The sequence below is a fragment of the Heterocephalus glaber genome, unplaced genomic scaffold (genome assembly GCF_053883595.1).
Source record: "Heterocephalus glaber isolate CG9 unplaced genomic scaffold, H.glaber_assembly_v1.0 deba00001531, whole genome shotgun sequence".
NCBI classification, from domain to species: domain Eukaryota; kingdom Metazoa; phylum Chordata; class Mammalia; order Rodentia; family Bathyergidae; genus Heterocephalus; species Heterocephalus glaber.
Genome location: NW_028258329.1, coordinates 18,264,910 through 18,289,199, shown reverse-complemented (window position 1 = coordinate 18,289,199; position 24,290 = coordinate 18,264,910). Strand labels below are relative to the sequence as shown.

General features: G+C 45.9%; 1 protein-coding gene across 3 annotated transcripts in view; it reads right to left on the bottom strand.

The window, feature by feature from the left end:
• The window catches only part of Abhd2 (abhydrolase domain containing 2, acylglycerol lipase), a 121,182-nt gene that overhangs the window by 10,653 nt on the left and 86,239 nt on the right, over positions 1-24,290 (bottom strand). For all 3 annotated transcript variants that reach the window (XM_004852754.4, XM_004852752.3, XM_004852753.3), the window contains 3 exons: positions 15,155-15,338; positions 4,248-4,340; positions 1,463-1,573 (listed from right to left, as the gene is read on the bottom strand). In XM_004852754.4, coding sequence (XP_004852811.1) covers positions 1,463-1,573; positions 4,248-4,340; positions 15,155-15,338 — 388 coding nt within the window. The remainder of the gene's footprint in view (positions 1-1,462; positions 1,574-4,247; positions 4,341-15,154; positions 15,339-24,290) is intronic.

The following is a 24,290-nucleotide window of genomic DNA, read 5'->3' as shown; positions in this document are numbered from 1 at the left end:
GTACGGAGGTCTGAGAGCATTCTCTTTGGGACTTAAAAAACTCAGAAGATGAATTGGGAAATTTAAGTGACTTTTTTTCTTACTAGACCTAGTAAGTCATATAACTCACCTAAGTGCAGCTGGTAGGTATGATTCACTCTTATCTTCTCTATACACCAGCAATTTCCTAGTTTCTGTTTCCCCTGAGAAACTGTTAACAGGCACATTTCAAGGTTACTGGGTGCAAGAAGGCTACTAAAATCTCACAAGGAAGAAAAGCATTGATCCCATGGCCTCTGATGGCTATCTGCCTATATCTTGGATGGATAGAGTGGTACCTTGGTTCACGAACTCAATTCCTTCCATGACTGTGGGGAAAATGGTCATGTTTGTGTTTGTGCAAAAAAGATGGCCACGGTCATGTTTGTCACCTGATGTAGAGTTTGCAAACAATTGTGTTCATGAACCGAGGTATCCCTATACTTGTTCACTTTGGATAATATTTAAAGGTACTGAATGGCTGGGCGTGGTGTTGCATGCTTGTAATCCCAGCACTCCAGAGGCTGAGGGAGGAGGACTGCAAGCCCAGCTGGGCAACTTAGTGAGTGAGACCCTGTCTCATAGTAATAAAATTAAAAAAGGGCTGGGGGTGTAGCTCAGTACAAAGGCCCTAGGTTCAATGCCCAGGATTGTGAAAAAAAGATCAAATGTTTCTTCAATGAGCAGGATGGCCTTTTTTTAAAGAGAATGGTGAGTTCAGAGATCAACTCTACCTTTTGAAGCTGACCTTAGTTAGAAACTATTGGTACCAGGAAAGAAGTCTGTCAGGGTCAAGATCGCTGGCACCTGAAAGGGTCAGGGAGGAAGACAGGGAATGAGTGAAGTGGGGGCGGTTTGCATCTTACACATAGCAGTGTTTCCAGGTCCACAAAGAAACAGATTTCATTTGTTTTTGCCTGACACATGGCTCTCTTGGTCTACCTTTTGGTTTTCTACTTTTGATAGAGACTTTGATGAGTGCTAGAACTATTTCCACCTCCTTTGCCTCCATTGCAGAAGCAGATTTGTGCAGCACCTGGTCTTTTCCTGTGTGAGACAGGACAGGTAGGGTAAGGACACAGGATCATGATGAGGATGTGCACACCTGGCTCCTCAGTTCAAGTCTGCTGTGCAATGCAGGATGTGTGGTCAGTTCCTCTGCCTATTTCCAAGGTGTTAGGATTTTTCTGTGAAAAGTTCTGTGTTTAGACATTGGGTACTTTTCTGTTTTTGTTTTTTTGAGACATGGTCTTGCTTTGTAGTTCAGGCTGGCCTCAAACTCTCAGTGATCCTCCTGCCTCAGCCTCCTGAGTGGTGATGCACAAGAGTGCACCACCATGCCTGGCTGGACACTTATTCAAAGGGAAAAAAAAGGCCCTTATCATTAAGGTGGGCCAAGCAGAGCAATGGTGCCAGGCAGAACTGCCTATCCGAGGGGACCCACCGCATCACGTTGTCATCGATCTGTGTCAGGGACGTTGCGGTGTAGAGTCGGCTCAAGTCCGTGTCCTCCAGGCTCTGGGGTTTCTTAATGTGGTCTCCAAAGAGAGCTTGCCTAGAGTGAGACACAGAAGCAAACAGCGAATCAATCACAGGCAGAAGAGAAGCCACTGCAGCAGAGCCGGGACTAGCAGCAAGCCAGGAGTTGGTCCTATCCTGCGGGACCGAGCCCATGTGGTCCCTGGAAACAGAGCTTTTAGCTTTTAGAACAAGTGTCTAGTGTCTTGGGTAACTGCAGCAAGATGAACTCCCAGACCATACTTTCTTTTCCAGGACATCTAGACAAACTAAAGGCTGGGCTTGAAACTGGCTGAATGTTACACAGGGTCTGGGAAGAGGCCTTAGGATGAGCTCTGTGGTGGGTGGGGGGCCAAACACTGGGGAGTCATCTTGTACTGGTGTTGATGCACATCCCCTCTCCCCAGTAGAGCCTCTTTCCCTTTATGAGTTGTTTCTGTTGTTTAAGGAGGAAGACAAGCGCTAACCTGTCAGCATTTGGGCAGTAGCTCTCGAAAGTGTTAGCTAAAAAGGGACCTCTCTCAGATACCAAAATCCATGGATGCTCTAACCTCTTATATAAAATGGTATAGGGTTTATTTTTTGTATTGTAAGAGATGAGGTATTGGTATGTTGCCCAGGTTGGCCTTTTACTCCTAGGCTCAAGATATCCTCTTGCCTCAGCCTCTTGAATAATTGGATTACGGTACACAGGCCTCCACACCTGGCTTTAGAATCTGCAAATAACCCATGGCATCCTTCTGTATACTTTAAATTATCTCTAGATGACTTATGATACCTAATACAATATAAATGCTATATAAATAGTTGCTGTATTTAACAAGAAAAAAATCTCTATATGTTCAGGACAGAGAAAAACCTTTGTAAGTCTATTTTGATTCGCTGTTGGTTGAACCTGTGGATGCAGAAGCCATGGGTACAGAGGGCCAACTGTACTCAGGAAAGTGGTCCTTTCCTGCAGAGAGAGACCCATCTTGACAGGACAACTGTCAAGGAAGGAGTGAAGTGGGCACTGCAGGGTGCCCTGCCCAGCAAGGGCTCTTGGGGACACGGCTGAGCCAGGTGTGGCTCACAGGTGGGAAAGATTCGTTGTGGACACTCAGTTCTGGGATCCATGCACAACTTCTCCAGAAGAAGAGGGATATGTGGGGTTTTTGTTCCACTGACTTTTCCCCCGAAGACAGACAGACTGACTATCTCTCTCTCTATGGGACAGAATCTACAACTTGAAGTTTCCTAAACATTTCTGAGTGTTTGGTTTTCTGAGAAAACTTACAAAATGCTAAATATATTTGCAACACACTTTCTCAATTTGTTAAGAATGATGATACCTCAGGACCATTTAGGAGAAGACTAGGCCTCTAGGACAATAAGTGGTCTGGGAGGAGTCAATCTCCATTCTGGAGGTGAAGACAGAGGGCTTGGATTCAGTATCCATGGCCTGGCTTCTCCCCTTCTGGCTACATGACCTCTGTAGACCCCCTGGCCCACCTAAACCTCAGACAAGCCAAATCCAACTCAGTGCCCAGCACAATCCAGCTCAAACTGCATGAGCTAAGTGGAAAAGCTGATTGTCACATCCCAGGGGACATAGGTTTCCCTCTGTTCTCCATCCACACAATGACCCATGGACATGCCTGAGAGCCAGAGAGGCTGCAAACACCGGCCTTCCTCAGGTGCCCATGACCCCACCCACAGGAAGCCTCAGCTGGGGTGAGCGCCAGCCTGGGCAGTACCACATGTTCTTTGAATCGTTGAAAAAAAAAGAGACTAAGAGTCAGGCATGGTGGCACATGCCTGCAGCCCAGCTACTGGGGACACAGGAGAATGGCTTGAGCCTAGGAGTGGAAGGCCAGTCTCAATTAAAAAAAAAAAAAAAGTAAGAAATCAATGATTTAGTCAGACTGCTTTTCCCAAGGGAGTCTATTCTGTGAATGCTTCTATGTGCTAGACTCTGGGAGAAACTAAAATATGCCCAAACTCTGCAAGGATTCCCAGACACAGGAGGCACAGAGAGGGAACCACAGAGAAGCTGCCTGGGTTTGAGATGGGCCTTAAACAATGGGTTGCTTATTTCAGTTACCCATTTTTGACAGAGTCTTTAATTGAGGGTGGTCTAATCTTTTTCAGTTCTTTATGAATTCTACATATTAGCTCTGTCCGAGGAATAGCTGGCAAAATTTTTTTTCTCATTCTGTAGGTTATCTCTATAACAGCACAATTCAAGATAGCTAAATCTTGGAAGGGGTCTATATGTGCATCAACAGATGAATGGATAAAGAAAATGTGGTATTTACACACAATGGAGTACTAGCCTGCCACAAACAAGGATACACTTGAGTCATTCATAGGAAAATGGGTGTACCTTGAGACTATAATGTTAAGTGAAATAAATCAGAGATATAAGTTTAAATAGCACATAGTTTCTCTTAAGAAACCCAAAATATAAATAAAGAGCAAAATAAAAGATAGATAATATGAAACAGGTAGATCTTTTGCAAAAGGGAAGAGGTCCAACAGATGGAGGGAGGGGGAAAGGAGGAGAAGGGGATGAAAGAAGAGGTGAGAGGTATTATATATTGACAGGATTACAAATGCAGAGGGGGACTGGGCACGTCACCAGTGTGGTCAGCAGAGTCTGAGCCACCCATCTTTTTTCCTGGCTTTCAGTGGCTGTGCGCTGTGTCTCCTGAGGGGGCAGAGGGCTGTACCTGTGCGAGAGAATGATCTTCTTCATGTTGTCGGCCATGAGGAAGTTGTAGAAGCGCCGGCACTGGTCCCACTGCATGAAGGTCTCCTGGGCCCTGGAAGAACCACAGTGACGTGAGAGGCTTGGTGTGAAGAGTGGACGCGGGCTCTCCAAGGGGGTCACGGGGACTGCACTGGCTCCCTGGTCACTGGCCCCACCCTGATGACACTGGAACAGGGGCTTTGATGTGCAGCATTCATGTCTCTGGGAAGGAGAAACCATAACTTAACAGCACTCCTGACACCCGCTTCCTGCCCAGTCTCTCTCAGTCACGGAACCTGCCAGAGGCTGTCGGAGTTGTCACTTGAACACTTCCTCCATGTGGCTACCAGTGCAGGGAAAACCTAAAAAGAACTTCAGCTGCTGACTGAGAGGTGAAGGGAAAGCACAGAATTTAATCTTCAAGTCAGCCTTTCTTTTCATTCACTTGAGGACACTGAAGGGACAGGGACACAGAAGGAGTGGCAGAGAGGCACTGATGCCCTCAAGGTGGGGCTGGCGGGGTGGCAGATGAGTCTTTCCCCTGTTAGGCTGTGCCTGGTGGGCACAAGCTAGCCCACCTGTGGTGAGGGTCAGCCTCAGACCTCCCCGTGCTGGCACAAGGAGGTAAGAGGATCCCTGTATTCCACATCCGAGCTCTGCCACTGCCATACCACAGCTAGCCTTGTCTGCAGATGTCCTTGTCCACTGCTATAGCCATACTCAGCCATTCTTACTCCCCTAGTCTCATGTCCCCCCTTCGCATCATCCCACCTAAGCTTGTCCCACTAACCCTGCTACCCTACCCATAAAAGACCCAGCTCAATAAAATGGGCTCAGACTCTTCTTTGGAAGGACCAGTAGGTCCCACCTGGAACCCCCAAATTTGGGCTAGTGCTGTGTTCTTTACTGGGTCGTCAACATTTACCTAACAGCTAACCATAGCCAGGATTCTGCTGGCAGGGCAGGTGCGGTGAGTGGAGAGCTGGCCGGTGGCCATGGTGAGAGCGGGCCTCAAGTCTGGCTTTGGTGGAAGAGACCAGAAGAGAGGAGGCCCTGGGCTTGGCACACCCTACACCTCAGGGATGGAGATGTCTGCCTGGGGCCCAGGAGACCCAATCAATAAGGGTTAGAGGATGGTGGCTGAGGAGAACACTCAGAAGCTGTGACGACACAAGGTATCATGACAGACAGACTTCATGGATGACAGGCGGAGAACAGTTGTGAGCCAGCGAGGGAGCGGGAAACTATGGAGAGGGGAAGGGACAAAGGACATTAGAGTCACAGGTGGCTATATGCCAATGGCAGCACACAAGCAGAGTGCGAAAGATCTCAGAGGTATTGGGGAGACTGCCTGAGATGGAAAGGAACTTGTGCTGGAGAACGCATGGATACTCCAAATAAGGTCACCTGCCAGGAGAAGCACAACAGAGCTACATGGTAAGAAAGCAGAGATTCCCAGTGTCCAAACACCCCACGGGAAAACATGCAAAGAACAATTGGGTGAGAGCTGGCAGGTCAGGTGGGAGAAATAAATTTTACATTTGAGATGCAAATCATAAGATGGGCACAGGAGCCACATGCTTGACTTGGTTCTGTGTTCTCTGAAAGAGAAGGGATGGCAAGAGCTGCTCCTCAGGCCATTAGACGTGGCCACCACTGGAAACCAGCTAAGGACTCAGGAAGGATGTGTAGAGGCCAGGGAAGAAGCAGCTAAGTCCCTGTTCTGGGGAGGGATGGCTTTGTGAAACCCAAAGGGAACACTTGTTGGCAGGAAGGGAGGTTTCAAAAATGACAGAAAGGATCACGATGGCTCCAAAAACAAAGATAACTCTTGAGAGGTAGGAAGCTTTCAAAAAGTAATGCTGCCACTGAGGTCACTAAGGAGAAGAGCAACCCCAAAGCAAGTACACTTTCACCGGAAGTCTTACATGAGAATGATAACTTGGATTTGTGAAGAGCTTTATCCATCCACCTCTCTACCTATCCATTACCAAAATAAAGTTCTCTTACGGCGTCTTTACCACTCCTAATCACAGTAAGTAATACCAAAATATTACTCATACTCTCTGTTTCCTTTGCTGCCTCGTAAGTGCCATGTTGTTTGGCTCTGCCATGCCTGCTCGTCATCCTTGCCTTGGACTCGGCTGATTATGGAACGAAACCTCTACGGACTGTAAGCCAAACATCACCCCTCCTTCTAACTTTGGGTGTTGGGGATTTTGTCTCAGCGAGAGAAAAAAGGTAACTCACACAGAAATTTGGTACCAGAGAAGTGGGGTCATTGCTGTAACATTACCTGGCCATGTGGGTCAAAAGCCTTTGGAACTGGCTTGTGGGAAGGGGAAGAGTGAGGAAAGATCCAGAGATACTGGCTATAGAAGCAGAGCTGGAAGGCCTTAGGCTGTTTTGTATGGGAGATTCTGGTCAGAGCTCAGCAGACCAGAAATCCAGTAAAGACCAGGATCAGGAGATTTCTGCTGGGAAAAAGGACTAAATTGGCTGTTGGACTCCAGATAATGTGTGTTATGGCTTGGCAGAGAGTTTGTCTGCATTTTGTTCATGTCCAGAGACTTTGCCTGAGACTGAGATGGACTAATTCATCTTGCAGAAGAAATTTCAAGGCAGTAGAATACTGAGGCAGTGGCATGGCTACTGTTGGGGGCTTTTAGCCAGATCTATGTTGAGAATACAGAGCAAAAAGCTCAGAAGAATGATTTAAAATGTTTTAAGTTTGGCCAGAAAGGAAGCTCCAGTAAAGCTGTGAACTGCAAAGATTGAGTGGAGCAGATCTTGACTGCTGAGAAGGAATAGGAGAATAGAAAAGATGGCCTGAGGCCATCACAGAAAGCAGCACACCACCCTTTGCAGCCTCAAAACTGCAAAAGTGAAGGACTTTGCTTTGAGAAGGAAGCCCCAGAACACCATGTTCCAGAATGGTGGTGACCTAGGGAAGTTGTTCTAAAATGGTGGACTAGGGAAGTTCATCAGAATTGGATTCAGAGTGCTCACCAGTCCAGGCTCTGACCCCTATAGCCAAGAGAGAGAGGGAAGGCTGGCTGCTATTGCTCCAGTTGGCAGCAGACCTTGGCATCATCCACGTGGCACCAATTTTAGGTGCATGCAGAATGCAAGAGTTGTGGGGTCAGGAAGGCTTCCACCTAGATTTCAGAAGAAGGCCTGGGAGGCCAGGCAGGGTGCCTCTGAGAGGGCAGTGTGTGAAGCCAAAGGTGCAGTGGAGAGCCCAGATGTTTGAAGAAGCTAGAAGCATGGATCCTCTGAGGAAAACTGCAAGGAGGGAGCAGAGCCAGCCCAAGAGAAAAGCCATGGAAGGTACAACCAACAGAAATGCCATAGGGGCGGAGCCACCCAAGCCCTTTGGAGTTCACAACTTGGCACGGATTGCCTCAAATTTTAGAAGTGGAACTGTGGAACGTAATGTTTGGCCTGCTGGATTTTGGACTTACACTTTGGTCCCATTCCTTTGTATCCTCCTGTTTGTACCTTTGGGAATGGAAATGTCTATCCTGTGCCATTGACTGTTGGAAGTGTTTGACTTTCTTTTCATTTGCACAGGGGCTTACACTTAAGAGTTTGCCTTCAATCTCAGAGGAGACTTTGGACTTAGACTTTTCTGCAATGCTGAAACTTTTAGGACTTCAGCAACTCTTAGAGATGGGGTAAATGCCTTTTACATAAAGGAATGTACATAAGTCTCTGAGTGGCCAGAGGGAGAATGTTAAGGTATGGGGCTGGATGTCCCCTCAAAGCCTCAAGTGGTCATAGGTTGGATCTAGAGTGTGTGAATCTGGAATTCAGGGTGCAATGCTAGGCTCAAGGGCCCTAGGATTAAGGGTGTGAGTGCTTTCCGCTCTAAATAGTCTGAATAAGATAAAAGAGGCAGGGAGACACTGGCAATTCTCTCTCGTTACATTTGCTGCCTTGTGTGTGCCATGTTGTTTCTGCTCTGCCGTGCCTGTTTGTTGTCCCTGCCTTGGAGACGGCTGAAAACTCTACGAATTTAAGTCAAATAAACCCATTCCCCTTAAAAAAAAATATTATCCATACTGATTTCATAGCTATTTGTTTTGACCGGTTGAAATAATTTTAGATAGGTATGGTGGCACACGTCTGTAATCCCAGAACTCTCAGAGGCTGAGGCAGGAGGATCCCAAGTTCAAGCCCACAATGTGGAATTTAGCTACTTAGTGAGACCTTGTCTCAAAATAAAAAACAAAACAAAACAAAAGGGCTAGGGATGTAGCTCAGTGGAAAGACCTTGGGTTCAATACTCACTATTGAAAAAAATTTTTTTAATGTTATAATTACTAGGACTCCAAACAAACAGGCATTTACAATTATGTCCAGAGCAAATGAGCAAAGAAAAGCTGAGCCAACCCTTGCTATGCTGGGTGCTGCTCAGAGAAAGCTCCATCTTCCAACTCCTCAGATGTGCAAAATGAATAGACTAAGCACTAATGAGGGATTAAAATTAGAAGAGAAGGAACCAGGGGAAAAAGTACGCCTGATGCCCAAATGAATGAAAATCTCTGGGCCCCCATGAAGTACACCTCAGAGTGCTGAGAACTGCGGTGATACAGCCAGCGGCTCTCCTGTGGTCTGAGAACACACGCAGGATGAGGAAAGAGAAGCTCCATGTGGCTGGGATGGGCCAGCATGGCTCTAACGTTCCAAAAGTGGACAGGCGGCAAGGACATTGTGAATTAAGAGCGGTGAAGAATGTAGGGGATGTGGATCTAGGTGATATTAAAAGACACCCTGAAAACAATATGCTAATGAAACCTTGAAATTAAAGTCCATTAAGTATTCTCCCAGAATGTTACATCACTAATGTAAAGAACTACTTTTACTTGGAGAAGGAGGGCTTTGCCCATGTATAGTTGGACTTTTAAAAAATGGTGGTAAAAATACTTCATATAAAACTTATCATCTTAGCCAGTTTAATAGTGTTAGGTACATTCACATTGTTGTACAACAGGTCTCCAAAATATTTTTCAATTTGCAGACCTGAAACTCTCTCTTTAGCCATAAAATAATAACACCTCACTTCTTCCTACCTACAATTTATTTATTTATTTATTTGAGACAGGGTCTCACTTTGTAGTTCAGGCTGGCTCTGAACTATGTAGTCCAGACTGGCCTTGAACTTGAAGTGATCCTCCTGCCTCAGCCTCCTGAATGCTGGGATTACAGAGGTGCACCACCATGCTTGGTTTTTATGGTTTTTTAAGAAAGAGTTTCACTGTACAGTTCAGGCTCACCTTGAACTTACTATGTAGTGCAGGCTGGTAATCCTCCTGCCTCAGCCTCCTGAGTCCTGGGATTACAGGGATGTGCCACCATGCCCAGCTAAATCATATTTTTTTTGTTGTTTTGTTTTGTTTTTGTTTTTTGGTACTGGGGATCGAACTTGGGTCCTTGCGGTTGCACAGCAGGTGGCGAAACCACTGAGCTAAATCCCCGGCCCTAAATCATATTTTTAAACAGCTACTTTCCTCTTTAAATTTTAATATACAGAATCTGTCATGTTCTGTTTTTTTGTTTTTTGCTTTTTTTTGGTACTGGGGATCGAACTTTCGACCTTGCGCTTTTGAGGCAGGTGGCAGAACCACTGAGCTAAATCCCCGCCCCTGTTCTGCATTTTTTTGATGTTTTAAAATGAAAGCTGCCTAGCTGGGTATGGTGGTGGATGTCTGTAGTCCTAGCTATTCAGGAGGCTGAAGAAGAAGGATAGCAAGTTCAAGGCCTGCTGGGAGCGATGTGCTGTAGAACACTATGGCCAGGCCTAAGAGGCAGGGCCCGGAGGAGGAGAACAGGCAACAAGAGGGCGTGGTGGAGCAAGGCCTGGCCAAGAAGAGGACTGTCTTCCTTCCTGACCATTTGCCAGAACACCAAGCATGATGTTCTTCAGACCTTAGCTACTCTCCTGGCTCCAGTTACAGACCAGCCCCTTTGACCTCCCCCTGCACTTTCCCTACCTCTACCACTATAAATAAATGTGCAAGGGCTGGGGATTTAGCTCAGTGGCACTTCGCCTGCCTCGAAAGTACAAGGTCCTGAGTTCTATCCCCATTACAAACAAAAAAACAAACAAAAAAACATGTGGCCATTTGCTTGGTGGTTTTTTCCTCCCATGAGTTAGAGCCCCACTCAGCCCCACCTATAACTTATTAAATCTTTTTGTCTGCCTTTCTTAATCTCTCACCTTTGTTTTTCACTCCGAGAACCCTTCAGCCATGTGGGTTGTGGCAAAGGCCAGCTTGGGCAATTTAGTGAGACCCTGTCTCAAAAAATAAAAAGGGGGCTGAGGATGTAGCTCAATGGTAGTGTGCCTGCCTAGCATTTGTGGAGGTCTGGATTTGAGCCCACCAAACAAAAAAGCTCCATGACTTCCCCCACCTTGGTGCATCACAACTTCCTCCATATCCTGCATGCATAGATTACCTCTAACTTGGTGCTGGCAAAAATCAAGACTAGGCCAGGCCCCAGGGATGGGGGTGCACAGAGAGACACATGGGGAGTCCTTGGCAGGAGACTGCCACGGGATAGGGCTTGTGGCTCTGAGAAGGGATGGTGGAGCCTCTGGGCCCAAGAGACTCAGGCTCTGGGCCAGCCACAAGTTGCCTTTTGGGACAGAGGCTACTGCAGAGGTTGCTGTGACCCGCTGGTTCAGCTTGAGAGTGTGAGCAGGAGAAAATCACCCTACTAGGGAACCAGCCAAGCCCAGCTGGGCCTTGTTAGCTCCACTGGAATGGCAGGATGGGGCTCGGAGATCGGGCTCAGACTAGGGTAGGCATGGCCACCCACCAACCTTCTTTCTTCCTTAGAATATTTTCCCTTTGAATGTCTTTTACAGGAATGGATTAAAATCAAAGGGTATGTACACAGCCTTTGATTCTTCTGATTTGAAACAATCAACAAAATAAACAAAACTCACAGGGCACCAAGGGCAAAGAAAGCATCTGGTCGGCTTTACAACCTGATGGTGGAAAAGCTAAGCTCTTTCTTCAGCTGGGGTTCTGCCCACAGAGTTTTACTTAAACTCAGCCATTTCCCTGTTTTTTGGCTCTGATACCAAATTACTGATTATTCCAAGCTGCTTTACAGATATTCAGCTACAAACGCACATTTGAGGAAGGCGCCATATACCAAGGGACTTTATGAATGATAACACTGCTCTTGTCACACACTCATCCACAGTGTGGAGTTTGCCCAGTAAAAGCGAAAGAGGGAACGTGTACAAAGTTTGGCAGAGAAGTGGCCCCTGGCTCTTGCCTGTGGTGGGAGGCCCTGATGAAGACACTGGGACACAGAGGGGACACAGATGTACCCAGCCAGGAGCGTTCCTGTGTTTGGGGAGGTCCAGTAAGGGGCTGCTGGCTGGTCTGGGCACCGTGCTACCATCCTCCCACTGGCCTCCCCCGTGACTGAAGACTTCTTTGGCATCTGCCCACATAGTGGGCCATCTATTGCTAACTGGTATGTCGGTTTGAGGCTTTATGAAATCATTCTATTGTCATTAGGTGCTGTGAGGGCCTCAGGCACAGTCTCCCTTATTTATCAACAAAATGCTTTTAATTGTATAATTATTGTATTCCCAATTCTGTAATGTAAGATTTTTGAGGCCTCCTTGGGAAAGATGCATTGATTTTATCCGAAACCAGACCAACAATGCTTCCCTTCCCTCTCTGTAAGCTTCGTGCGGGCAGGGAGCTCATGTGCTTTGCTCAGGGCTATGCCCAGTACCTAGGAGGACATCTAGTGGTATGAATCAGGGACTGGATAAGTCTGTGGTTAGCCTGGGCTCACTGTACCTCCCTCTCCACCCTTATCTGGTCACTACTCACAGTGGATGAATTTATAATTAAGTGGGGTTCTTCATAATAAAGTTTCAACTAATCAATTAAACCAGAGAGTTAGGGTGCATCTGGCCTAACATTCCCAGGCTGGCAGCTATTCCTGCTGAGGGAACACATTGAAGTCTGCAGACACTGTGCCATGGCAGGGTACTTGTGTCCCCCACCTCCCACCTCTCAGGGCCTAGTACAGGTGAGCTGGCGAGGCAGCAGCCAGACTTTGCTAACTAGAGTAAGCAGATGGCAGCTTCTCAGGAGCCTTCAGTGGGCTCTTGAGGGAAAGCGAGTGAAGGGGTGAGAGGCCAGAGGGTGGGTCTCTGAGGGGTGGTCTCCAGACTCAGCTAGGAGGGATTTACCAGCAGTAAGAGGTCCCAGGCTTTTCGGACACAGCTGGGCCGCCATCACCCTAGTGCTAAAATGGCTCATGGTCCCCAGGTGTTGGCCGGAAGAAAAAAATGATACAGTTCTAGTTTAAATTCATTCAGCATCCGGTTAACAGGCTGAGGGGACCCGAGGCCAGGGCAGCATCAGTGCACATGGCACATGGTGTCTCTCACCTGCCACAAGTGCCCATGTGATCTTAGCCCAAAGGTTAATTCTCTGTGCTCTAGAGAATACAATTGCCTCTTCTCCTCCTTATCGCACAGGGTTGATGGACAAGAGCTAGTTACATATATGAAGCTCTTTGAGGCCTCGGGGAATGGGCTATGTGAACCACATGTCCAAAATACACAGCAACTCAGGTTTCAATTTCAGTTCTTCTCTCCCTTAGAATACCTTAGTTTAACTGTGCTGATCATATACTCTTGCCAACAGCAGATGGCGCTACTGGAGCAAAATGAAATGAAGCTGTTGTCATTTTAAGATTTTGTGCATTGGGGGCAAAAAAAGAAGGAAAACAAACATCCTACATCCTCCTATTTATCAAATCCAGGGCTCTCTGAACAGAGTCAACATTCATAGTGAGTTCACAGCAGTTGATTTAGGAAGGGAATCCGTTGATTCCCATTTTATAGGTGACAGATTGCTGAAAATTGGACCAGCTGTCAGGCGAGAGCAGATGCCATGTTTCTGGCTCCTCCAAGCTGTGTTTTCCAGGGGCTTCAGGAGGCTGGCCCCTTGCTCACCACTTTCTTACCCTAGTGGTTGGGCAGAATAGGACTTTGGTTATTGGGTTCCATATGGCCATGAATTGGCAGTTGAGTATTTCTAGTCAAGCCATGTCCTTTCAGCTGGCTCCCCATAGTGACCACGGGAAGGTTCCCAACAGGAGAACCAGGGCTAACCTAGTCCTGGAACACTGCAGCAGGAGAGACTGCTGAGGTACCCAGCCCAGTGACTGTTAAAGATGGGTGAACATCGGAAGCCACCTGTGAAAGGTGTGCAGAAGGCAGATTCTTAGGTCTCAGGCCTCAGACCACATGAATTAGACTCTCCAGAGGTACAGCCTCCAAAACTGTACTTATTTCTAATAAGAGTCCCCAAGTGACTCTTAACAAAATGAGGCAGTTAACAGTTTACAAGAATGGTTGTTGCAATGCACCGATCTACTCACTTCCTTCATTTCATAGTAAATAATAATAATGACAAAGATAATAATTAACAGTTACGTTCTAGGTGCCAGGCACTGTTTTAGGTACTTCATATAAATTAACTCATTTGGGCCACATAAATAGTGCTAGTGGTAGGGACTTTTTATTATTGTGCCATATTGGAGATCAGGAAAACTGAAACCCAATCCTTGGCCCTAGAGTGAGGAAAAGTTTCATCCAGGGTATTTCTCATGTGTACTTTGGATACATTTAGATCTTCCTTTTAGGCTAGTTTTAAGCCTCATAGGCAGAGGCTGATTTCTGGACCCACATTTGCCTTTTGGTTGTGTTGGCTTCAAATGCCATCACTATATATCTTTTTTTTTTTTTGGTACCGGGGATCGAACTCGGGTCCTTAGCTTTCAAGGCAGGCGGTGGAACCACTGAGCTAAATCCCTGGCCAATCATCACTATATATCTTTAGAAGTACTAGAGATAGCCTCTATCCATCAGAAAATAACAATAGGCTTAACTGAGGCATGGATACAAGTCTTATTTATGTATTTTTTCTTCTCAGTACTAGGGATTGAACTTAGGACCTTGCGGTTGCAAGGCAGGTGTGGTGCCACTGAGCTAAATCCCCAGGCCATAGTCTTATTAATTATATAGTCTCTTTAGCCTTAGACTGGATCATAAGGGGTTTGTTTTACTTGTGAAATTTTGGATTTCTTCATGAGATCTCTAAGAATTGGTCATACTCATCTGTAATACAGAAGGCATTATTGTGAAGAGTGCATACAGGAAAAACTGTGATTATCTGAAGAGTCTGGAAAGGTGTGTGTGTGTAGTGTGGTGACTCAAGATCTGGGACAGCAGTGACAGGGGAGCCAGAGCAGAAACCATGCCCCACCGAGAGTTGTCCTACAGGGGTCTGGTGGCAAGGGAACAAGGGGCACAGAAACCTTTCCCCAGGAGGTCAGCTCCTCTGTGAAGGTGTCTGGGATGCCTAAGAGAGACGAGCCCTTGAAGGTAAAGATGCTGATTAAATGACTTCCACAGACCCCTTCAGAGGCCTCCAAGACTCGAGGGGGACTGGGTCATAAGGCCCAGCGCTCAGACCCTGGATTGCCAGTCCCGAGTTCTCTCATCAGCCATGGTCCTGCCATACTCCTGAAGCACAGACAGATTAAGTCACCTCACAGAGATTCCTTAGGGAAGCAGCACCTATTAAGGGGGCTTTGGTGGATCCAATTACAGACCTGGTTCTAAACTACAGCTACACAGCCCAGGCTGACAGCATAACGTCAGTGTATGAAGCAAAAGCAACACTAGGTGGATCTAAGACTCAGAAACTTGGGCTCTGTCTGCCATGGTGTCACCTAGTCCCATGTCTGGTGTGTTGGGGCATCTTAATAAAAAGCACAGTAACTGAAGGACCCGATGGAAAAAAGCAGTGCCAGCAAGTGGCGGAGACGACTCACCTCAGCGCGCTGTACCCCTGGCACACACTGACACAGCACAGGACCTTTTCCTGGTTTGCTTGGGTCTCCCCCAAGTACTTGCACACGATGTTACCCCCCAGGCTGAAGCCCACGACGACCAGCTGGGTCAGAGGGTACGTCTTCTTAATGTAGTTCACCATGGCTCCGAATTCCCATGTGCAGCCTGTGGGCAAAAGGGTGACGTCACTCAGTCACTTTAGGGTGACAAATATTGGAGAAAATATATGCTAGAGAGCTAGTAAATGGGTGCCAATATATTAAAGGAGAGAAAATATACATATGAGTATGTGTGTATCTGTGTTGAGAGAGTCAAAGAGATAGAGACAGACAGACACTGCCCTCTGACTGCCTGGAGAGAAGTTCCCAGATGCCACCTAGTATTAGAGAACACAGGGCATCATAGTGCCCATGAAAGGAGATATCATGTATTAAATAAATGTACAATGCTCCTTTAAAGGTGGATCAGGAGAAACCTGTTTAGATGCTCATGGGCATCAAATCATATATTCAGGGTGTGCATGAGCACATACGTTCACAGATAAAAATAAAACCAAGAGCAAACCCCTTCGTGATTAGCATCTCGGGCTACAAACAGGGATGCTACACCCATGTGTGGAATGATTCATGGCATCAAGAAAAGTACTAAGTGGATGTTATTTACAGGATTGTCTTGTCAATGTCGAGGATGGAAGGGAAGACAAACTTCAGCCCAGAGGGATGGCCAAGATACTCTGCAGGCTTAGGGTACAATGTTCTTGGTGACGTAGGAATGGGGTGCCCCAGGAGTAGATCCTTTCAGAAATATTCGGAAGAGCGCTCTGAACAGAGAGGGTGCCTGGGCCTGGTTAGTCCAGGAGAGATTATCTCAGCTTGTGTCCCAGGACAGCTGTTGGAACCGTGCAGTCCGAGCAGCTTTGCTCAGAGGAGGAGGCCAACGGCCATGTGAAGGCATTCATCACATCCTTTCAGGTACAACCCCAGAGGCCAGGGAGCTAACTTAGGAGTAAAATCTAATGGGAAAGGTTAGGGATGGTGCCAGAGGGGCGTACAAAGCAGACTGGTTCATGTGAGAAGAGCATGGACTTTCCATGGAAATGTGAGTCGGGACCTGGACACCAGCTCAGTAGTCTTGACATCCCTACAGACTGGAACAGCTCCCTCCCTAGCCAGCAAGCCCTTGGGGGCACTAGACAGCTGTGTTCCTTTCGTAGTGGGACTCAGCCCAAGCTAGGCCAGCATGAGTTCAGTGCAGCAAGCAGGAGTTCAGTGCAGGGACTCAGCAGGACAGGGTGCGAGAGATGGCACTGCTGGCCCTCACCCCCAGTGACGCCGATTCCATGAGCTGTGGGCCAGGCCCCGGAATCTGCATTAAACACGTTTTTGAGTAGGTAACCCATGTGCATGGTACAAAATTCAAATGACATAAAAGATGTGGAAAAGAACATGTTTTTTATACTCTTTTTTTAATGCCAGAGATAGCACATACATTGTTTAGTATCTTGCTTCATCCTTGTAAAATATGTCTTGGAAAGCGTTATGTATCAATACATATAAAAGTACCTTACTCAAACAAAAACAAAAACAAAAACAAAAACTGCCTTACTCAGGGCAACCCTATCCCCCTTTCTGTTTCTTTTAGATAGAAGTTATCTTTCTCTCAATAAATTTTTCCTACTCTTAAAACACTGCCTTATTCTATGTATTTATGTTTTTTGAGACAGGGTCTAGCTATGTAGTTCACATTGGCCTGGAACTCACTATGTGGACCAGGCTGGCCTCGAACTCTTGGTGATCCTCCTGCCTCAGTCTCCTGAGTACTGAGAATACAGGTATGTGCCACCATGTCCAGGTATTTTTATTTTTAAGGAGGCATGTGTATACACAGAAAAATGTGCTATCAGTGAATTTTTACATTTTACACTAGGGTACCACTGTCTAGACCAAGACGAATACTCTTAACGCCTCCAGAGGCTCCTTATGCTTCTTCCCAGACAATAACTCCTATACTTTGATTCCTGATCACAAGCTGAAAGCCCTGGGAGCTCCTGGGACTTGGAAGGTGGCAAAGGATGTGTAAGATGAAGAAAACCAGTAGCCAAAAGCTGCTCCCTCCCAACACGGTAAGGGCCAGGCACCATCTGAGATGGAAGCATGGTCTCTCTGCAGAGAGATCCTAGAGGACCACCTCTCCCACCCCTCCTGGGTGCCACAGAGGCTGGGCAGTGGGTAGGCCTTCCATAAAGATGAGGGATCAAGTGCGTTCTGGCCTCTCAAGGGTCCTGGGGCCAGGCTGCTGAAGGAACAAAAAGCTGGCCCAGAGGGAACCCTGCCCCCTTAACTGTACAAATGAAAGGCCAGTCTTTTATCTCTATGTAGGTCAGATTCATCCCAGTTCCTCTTTCTAAAAAGGCAGCAATGGGAGGAATATGTAGTTCCAGTCAATACTGGGTTTCAGGTGGGAGCTGTGATGTAAAAGGAGGGGGCTCCAAATGCACTCAACAGGTATCTATCACAGATGCTCAGTCCCACAACAAATGAAGAGTCAGAAATGCCATTAAAGAGTCTGTTCACCTCCCTCAGGTCATAAGGAATCCTAAATACGGGGTCTTCAAGGAGCAGCCCGGCCTCATGGCTCAGTGAAGGGACTCTGCGTGGTCCCCATGCTCCCAATCTCCCTCTGATGACAAGTAACCCCCAGGGTAAGGACAATCTACACAGAAACAGGATGGGGCCCGGGAATAGGTGCTTTCAACAAATACCCCAGATGACTTTTTATCCTGACGGAACTTTGGCAAATATTGTTACCTTGGGCAGATTGCCAAATTACTCTCTGGATCTGTTTCCTCATTTGTCAAATGGAGGTAATAACAGTAAATATCACAGAGTTGTTTGGAGAACTGACTAAGGTGAACATATAAATGACTTAGATCAAAGTCTAGAACATAGGAAATGTTTCTTTTTTTCTTTAAAAATATCATTTATGTAAATCTATATTCACAGCAGCATTATTCATAACAGCCAAAAAGCAGAAGCAACCCACTTGTCTATCAATAGATGAATGGATAAACAAAATGTGGCAGAGTCACACAAAGGAATAGCACTTAGCTTTAGGAAGGAAGGAAATTCTGATATATGCTACAACATGGCTGAGCCTTGAGGACATTATGATAAGTAAAATATACCAGTAATAAAAAGATGAAGACTGTACAATTCTACCCGTGTATGTCAAATTCAGAAATAGAAAGTAAAATGGTGGTTGCTGGGGAAGTTAGTTGTTGTGTAGTAGGTACAGAGTTTCAGTTTTGTAAGATGAAGAGTTTGGGAGACTGGTTGCACAACAGTGTCAGTGTGTTTAATACTACTGAACTGCACACTCATAAATGGTTAAGATGGTAAATTTTATGTTTATATGTATTTTACTATGATTTAAAACATCACTTAAACAAAGACTTGTAGCTTAATACTTGAAAATGCCAACCTAAGTTTCTGGATTTTTCCCTAAGAGATGTTCTTCAACCTGGGGATCTTGTACAGCAATAACCACTCATGCCTGACCCTTCCCAGGCTACGGAAATCAGAATGGGACCAGGGTGTGGGTTCTTCTAGGGGATCCCCAGGAGATTCCAATATGAAATTGGACTGAGAACCTCTGATCTACAGAACAAGGTCTTACCAGCTCAGAGCAGCAGGACTAGGCATTTTCTGAGGCCCTGTCTCTTCCATCTCAGGACCATCTCCAGACTCCCTGCCCTTTCTACTTGCAGTAAGCAGCCTTCGCAGATGGGGGCACTGCTCAGCCTTCTGGAAGCTTCTGACCCAGAGTTGCTAGCTGGTGGAGCCTTTTTGAACATTTCCTCAAAGCAAAGTTTCTTTCAGGGGCAGCATCACTGAGCTACACCCCTGGCCCTCAAAGCAAGGTTTCTGCAAGGGGCCTAGTCCCTGTGCAACATAACCAGGCACCTATCAAACACAAAACAAAACAAACTTTAAATCTCTACAACTCCTTTCTGGTAATATTTCTCGAAAACAGTGAATCGGAAAAGCTGCGTGGAGTGAAATTTCACTCTAAGAACGATGCTCTGGCACAGTGGTCCTCCAAGTGTGGTCCCCCGAATAGCTCTCAACAGCATCAGGTTTTCCTGACAACTGTTCAAACTGAGTATCCTCGGCCCTGCTCCAGACTTACCCAATCAGGAGCTCTGGAGGGGGGTACCAAACAAAACTAGCAGGGCCCCAGAGCCTCTGATTCAATGGGTCTGGGTGGGTTCAGAATTCATGTTTCTAACATGTCCTCAGGTGATGCCGATACTGTTGGTCCAAGGACCATGGTTTGAGAACCATTGTCCTAGTTGATGGGAAAGGTGGATGAAATCCTCAATTTTCTGCTTCTTTTGTTTTTTTTAAAGAGGAATTTTTAAAAAATGCCTCATGGTGTTCATTCTAAGAAAATTCAGATGGGTGCCGTGGCACATGCCTATAATCCCAGTTACTTGGGAGGCTGAGGCAGGAGGACTGCCAAGTTGGAAGACAGAGTGGTGAGACCCTATCTCAAGAAGATATAAGCAAATAAAAAAAATAAATAAATGCCTGGGGATGTAGCTCAGTGAGAGAGTGCTTGCCTAGCATGCATAAGGCCCTGGGTTCAATCCACAGCATGCCAAAAAAAAGACAAAGGGGAAAGGAAAAAAGGAAGGAAAGGAGGGGAGAAAGAAAGAAAAGAAAAAATAAAATTGAAATGACCATTAGAAATCAATTTTCACTATCCATGTTAGAAAGGATCACCGAGTTGGCCAATACCCAGGATGGGAGAGGTTGTGGGTACACATCCGTTCACTGCTGAGGGCGCACACTGGTATAGGCCTTGGAGGGCAATATATATATTAACATATACTGATTTTTAAATAAAATCCTTTGGCCCAGCAATTCTACTGTGTGACTTTATACTGTGATATATTTGTACATGTGTACAAAGATATATGGACAAGAATGTTCCCTGCAGTGCAGTTTGGAAAGCACCCACATTTCTATGTAACCAGGATGAGTTAAATGAGGAGGTACTGTAGTCCTATCTGCTGACATGGAGCAACTGAGGCATCTTACTGAGGGTGAAGCCGTGGGATGGGACCGTGGGGAGTGGCATTGGCACCATCTCATGTGTGTGCTTGGGTTGGAAAGGGTTGGGCTGGAAGGTATGTGTGCACATACCGACAGGATTTGCTGAAAAACTGGCAGACATTGCCTTTCTGAGGATAGGTCTAGTGGGGAAAGACACTTTGTTTCATTCATTGTACCTTGGGGCAATTTGAATGTTTTTCAAATAAAAATCTTTAATTTTCATAGAAATAAAATTTTTCAATTTTCAAAAAAAAAATCTTCAATAAAAATCCAGCCATTTAAAAAACCTAGCCCCCTGCCCCCAGAAAAAGAATAACAAAAAAATTTAAATCTCTACTTCGCCATCCTTTCCTTGGGTTTCTGCGTAATGTCACCATCCCTTGGCTAATTATTCATCATCTTATGTTTTGCTCTAACATCAAGTGAGCTTCTATTAGATTATAAACTCCATGAGGTGAAGATGTTCTTGGTCTTGCTCCCTGGTGGACCTGGGAGGCCAGCTGCTCAGTGGACACTCAGCCCCATCACCTAAAAGAATAAATGCGCTGTGTTGCAGGCTCTCTGCTAGGAACTTCGACACAGGCAAGGAAGCAGACTGAAAGGCAGGAAGCCACTTGGCATTCCTTTCAAGTGAACCAGTAAGAGTGCTGGACTTTGGATTCATGTGTAACCGGGAAACCCAAGTCCTTTGCCTTGTATCACAAACCTACATAATTAACAGTACTTTGGGGGTTTTCTGTTTAACTATTAAAAGTCTCACTTTCTCCCTAGCTGATTCCTGTTAGACCTGTCCATCTATCTTTACTCAGGTTAGAGACTAATTACTTGAGACCTGGAGCAGATGTTTAGATGTCACCCGGGCAGTTACAAAACTCAGATTTGCTACACCACTGAGGAGCAATTACAGCTAATTGTGTGGAGGCACTTTGGGAGCCTCCTCTTAATTAAATCTAAACACATCTGATCTGGAAAAAAGGCCAGCCCTGCCTAATGCTGGACAAACTGTTGGGCTCTCTGTGAAGAGTTGCCACCTGTCCCCAGGTAAGGGAAGGGCAAGGACAGGTGTGTCTGCCCAGCTCCAAAATGGCGCTGGGTCTCCTGGGACCACCACCTGAGGTCAGTGACCAACACACTGTGATTTTGGCCCCAACTCGTTCAACTAAACACTACAGTAATCTGTTTTTTAATACTAGGGGATTTTAATGAGGTTCTATGTATTTAATCCTTCTGGGATTAGCACCGATAACAAGATTAGATATCTAATCTTACTATAGCTTTTCAAAGACAGGATGAAATCTGAGACGCTAGCCTGACCTTGGCAAGATGAGGACAGGGCTGTCTTGGAAATCAACCTGCTGAGATCACAAAAGACCCCCTGCCTTTTTCTTCAAGCCCTTGCCTCCAAAGAAAGACAAAGGAAAGACCTGCAGAAAGCTATTATTTGAAAAGCCATTTTCCCAATGACATTAGCATGAGTAAGTACACTAAAATACAGGGCTCAGAGACTTGATGCTCCTTGTGCATGGAAACTTTGAGTCATCTCTGGATTCTCCGTTCCAGGCCTGGCCCTGGCACTTGGTGGGTGTGGCACAAAATGTTAAGGTGATTAAGAAGGAAGTGTGAATCATGAGGAATGAAAGCACACAGTACTGGCCAGTGTGACTGGGCAGAGGGCAGGAAACAAGTACCCACTACGTTTAATCCAAGAGAAAATATGTTCAGGCTAATAGCATGGCTCACTGACAGGTGGGTGGTGGGGTGTGTGTGTGTCCAGCAGCCCCTATAACTTCACAGTAAAAATCAGTGAGTCAGTTCTTAAAAGCCGAGGGGAAGCTCCTGCTAAGCTGAGTCACTCAGGAAGAAAACAGCTATAGAAATCAAGGGAGGGTGCCTTTGCCCAATACATCAGCTCCCCTTGTCCTTGTATCTGAAGCAAAATGAGTAATTTTAACATTGTTTCCTTGGGTGTAAAATGCCCTCTGATAGATGAAGGCAAGCATTAGGAGCTCATCCTGAAAGCTCAGAACCTCTGGTCTTCCACATCCTGCTCTAGCTAAGACTCCCACCACATTCCCTGAGGTGCCCGGCCTGACTCTCAGCAGAGTCTTGCCAAGTGTTTTACTCAAAGATACCTGATCTCTTGCAAATTCACCACCTTCACTTTCAAATTCTCTCTTCCTTCACTCTTCTCTCCTTCCTCCCTTCCCACTGTGTCTTCTGCCATTATAAGAACTGTCCATTTAATGCAGAGGCAACACAATTCATAACTGTTGATCTGGAAACATCTCTGCAACTCCTAATGGAGAGATGTTTTGGATCACGGGTGGTCTCTACAGCGTAGTGCAGAGTGGGTGGCCACACATCCTTGTTAGTCTGTGGTGGTCCTGGAGTTGGTCTGCTGTTCTGATGTGCTGTTTCGTCCCTTTGTACTCTCAAAATGTCCTGGGTGGGGCGCTAAATCCCACAGTCACCCCATAGAGGTCCTCTGTCCTTTGCAAGACTAAAGCACTGATCTCTAAACTAGGCCGTGTTATGTGGTCTTACCTTGAGATTCCAAAAGGTACTTTACAAGACAAAAACCTCCAGTGTTAGTGGATTGGACCTTAAAGAGCTCCTCCTCCCAGCAACAAAATAGATATTGTGATTTCAAGTACTTCCTCTGCTTCATGTCCAAAGTCAGAAAGTCAAGAGTTTAGAGATAAGAACCTATTTCACACTATTCAAACTTACGGGAAAAATCAGTTTAAATTGTTTGAACCCGTTTTCAATGCCAAAATGCCTCAGATTGGTGTTTTGTCAAAGAAGGGTGCTAAGTTCTTTGGAGGTTAGAGGTCCTAAGGGACTCAGCCAAAGCCAGGTTATTTTTATGCCTTTTACTGGTATGGAAGAGACTTGTAAAAAATCCTAGATTATTTTCTCTCTTTGAATCAAGATTAAACTCATAAGACCCTTTATTACCTGTCTTTTAATTTCCTGGTCATAAGACTTCAAGATATAAAGATGTGATACAGAGGCCACAATAATTACTAGTTGGGAAATTCTGGCTTTCAGCTCATCCTGTGACTGCTGGATTTGATCCAGCTACAATTTCTGTGAACAGCAACACTGAGCTGCTGGGGTACAAGGCACTTAGCCAAAGACAGACAGAAGGTGAAGAATGCTCCTGCATTCACTGGCCTGCTACAGTATCTCCAACAAAAGCACTCACATTCCCAATACTGCCTGAGTCAGAAAATCAATTAAGTCATAAAGAGTAAGTCAACACGTCTACTGCCGCAGCCTTCCAACAAAAGATTAGGCTCTTTATAATAAATGCAAGTCAAAAACATCTTCAGAACTTCTCCATCTTCCTTCTTTTCCAAGTGTTACTGATTGATCTCATTCACATGATAGGGATGGACACTTGGGTTGATCCAGCACAGTACCCTCTTTCAATAAGAAATTTAAAAGACAGTTTGATAAATTCCACCCTCGTGGGTGCTACTAGTCATCCTCACAGACATTTTCATCTTGACCAGAACTTTGCTAGTACTAATCTTAAAGAATTAACGCAAGGGCTGGGAATGTAGCTCAGTGGTACAGCACTTGCCTAGTATGAATGAGGCCCTGGGTTCAATCTCTAGCACCACAAAACAAAAAAAGACAGGACAAAGAGAGAGAGAGCTGACTCTGAATATGAAGCCAGAAACTCTGAGCTAGAAGTGTGTGGCCCAATGGGATCTGGCTGGGAGGCCCATCCTGAAAGTCATGGGGCTGGAAAACGACTACTGCATCCTTCAAAATAACTACAGGGCCTGCTCACCACTCAACAGAGCCATAACCCAGGCCAAGCTCAAAAAACAAAACCCAAAGAATTTTCTGTTTAACAAAACTGTCTCCAATTGGTTTTTGCAGAAGTTCAACAGTTCACATGAGGTCAACTGTGAAGCCAAGGTGGAGGCAAAGTCATTTAACTGGTCACGTAAACCAATGCTTTTTCTCCTCCAAGTTGGCTTGGCTC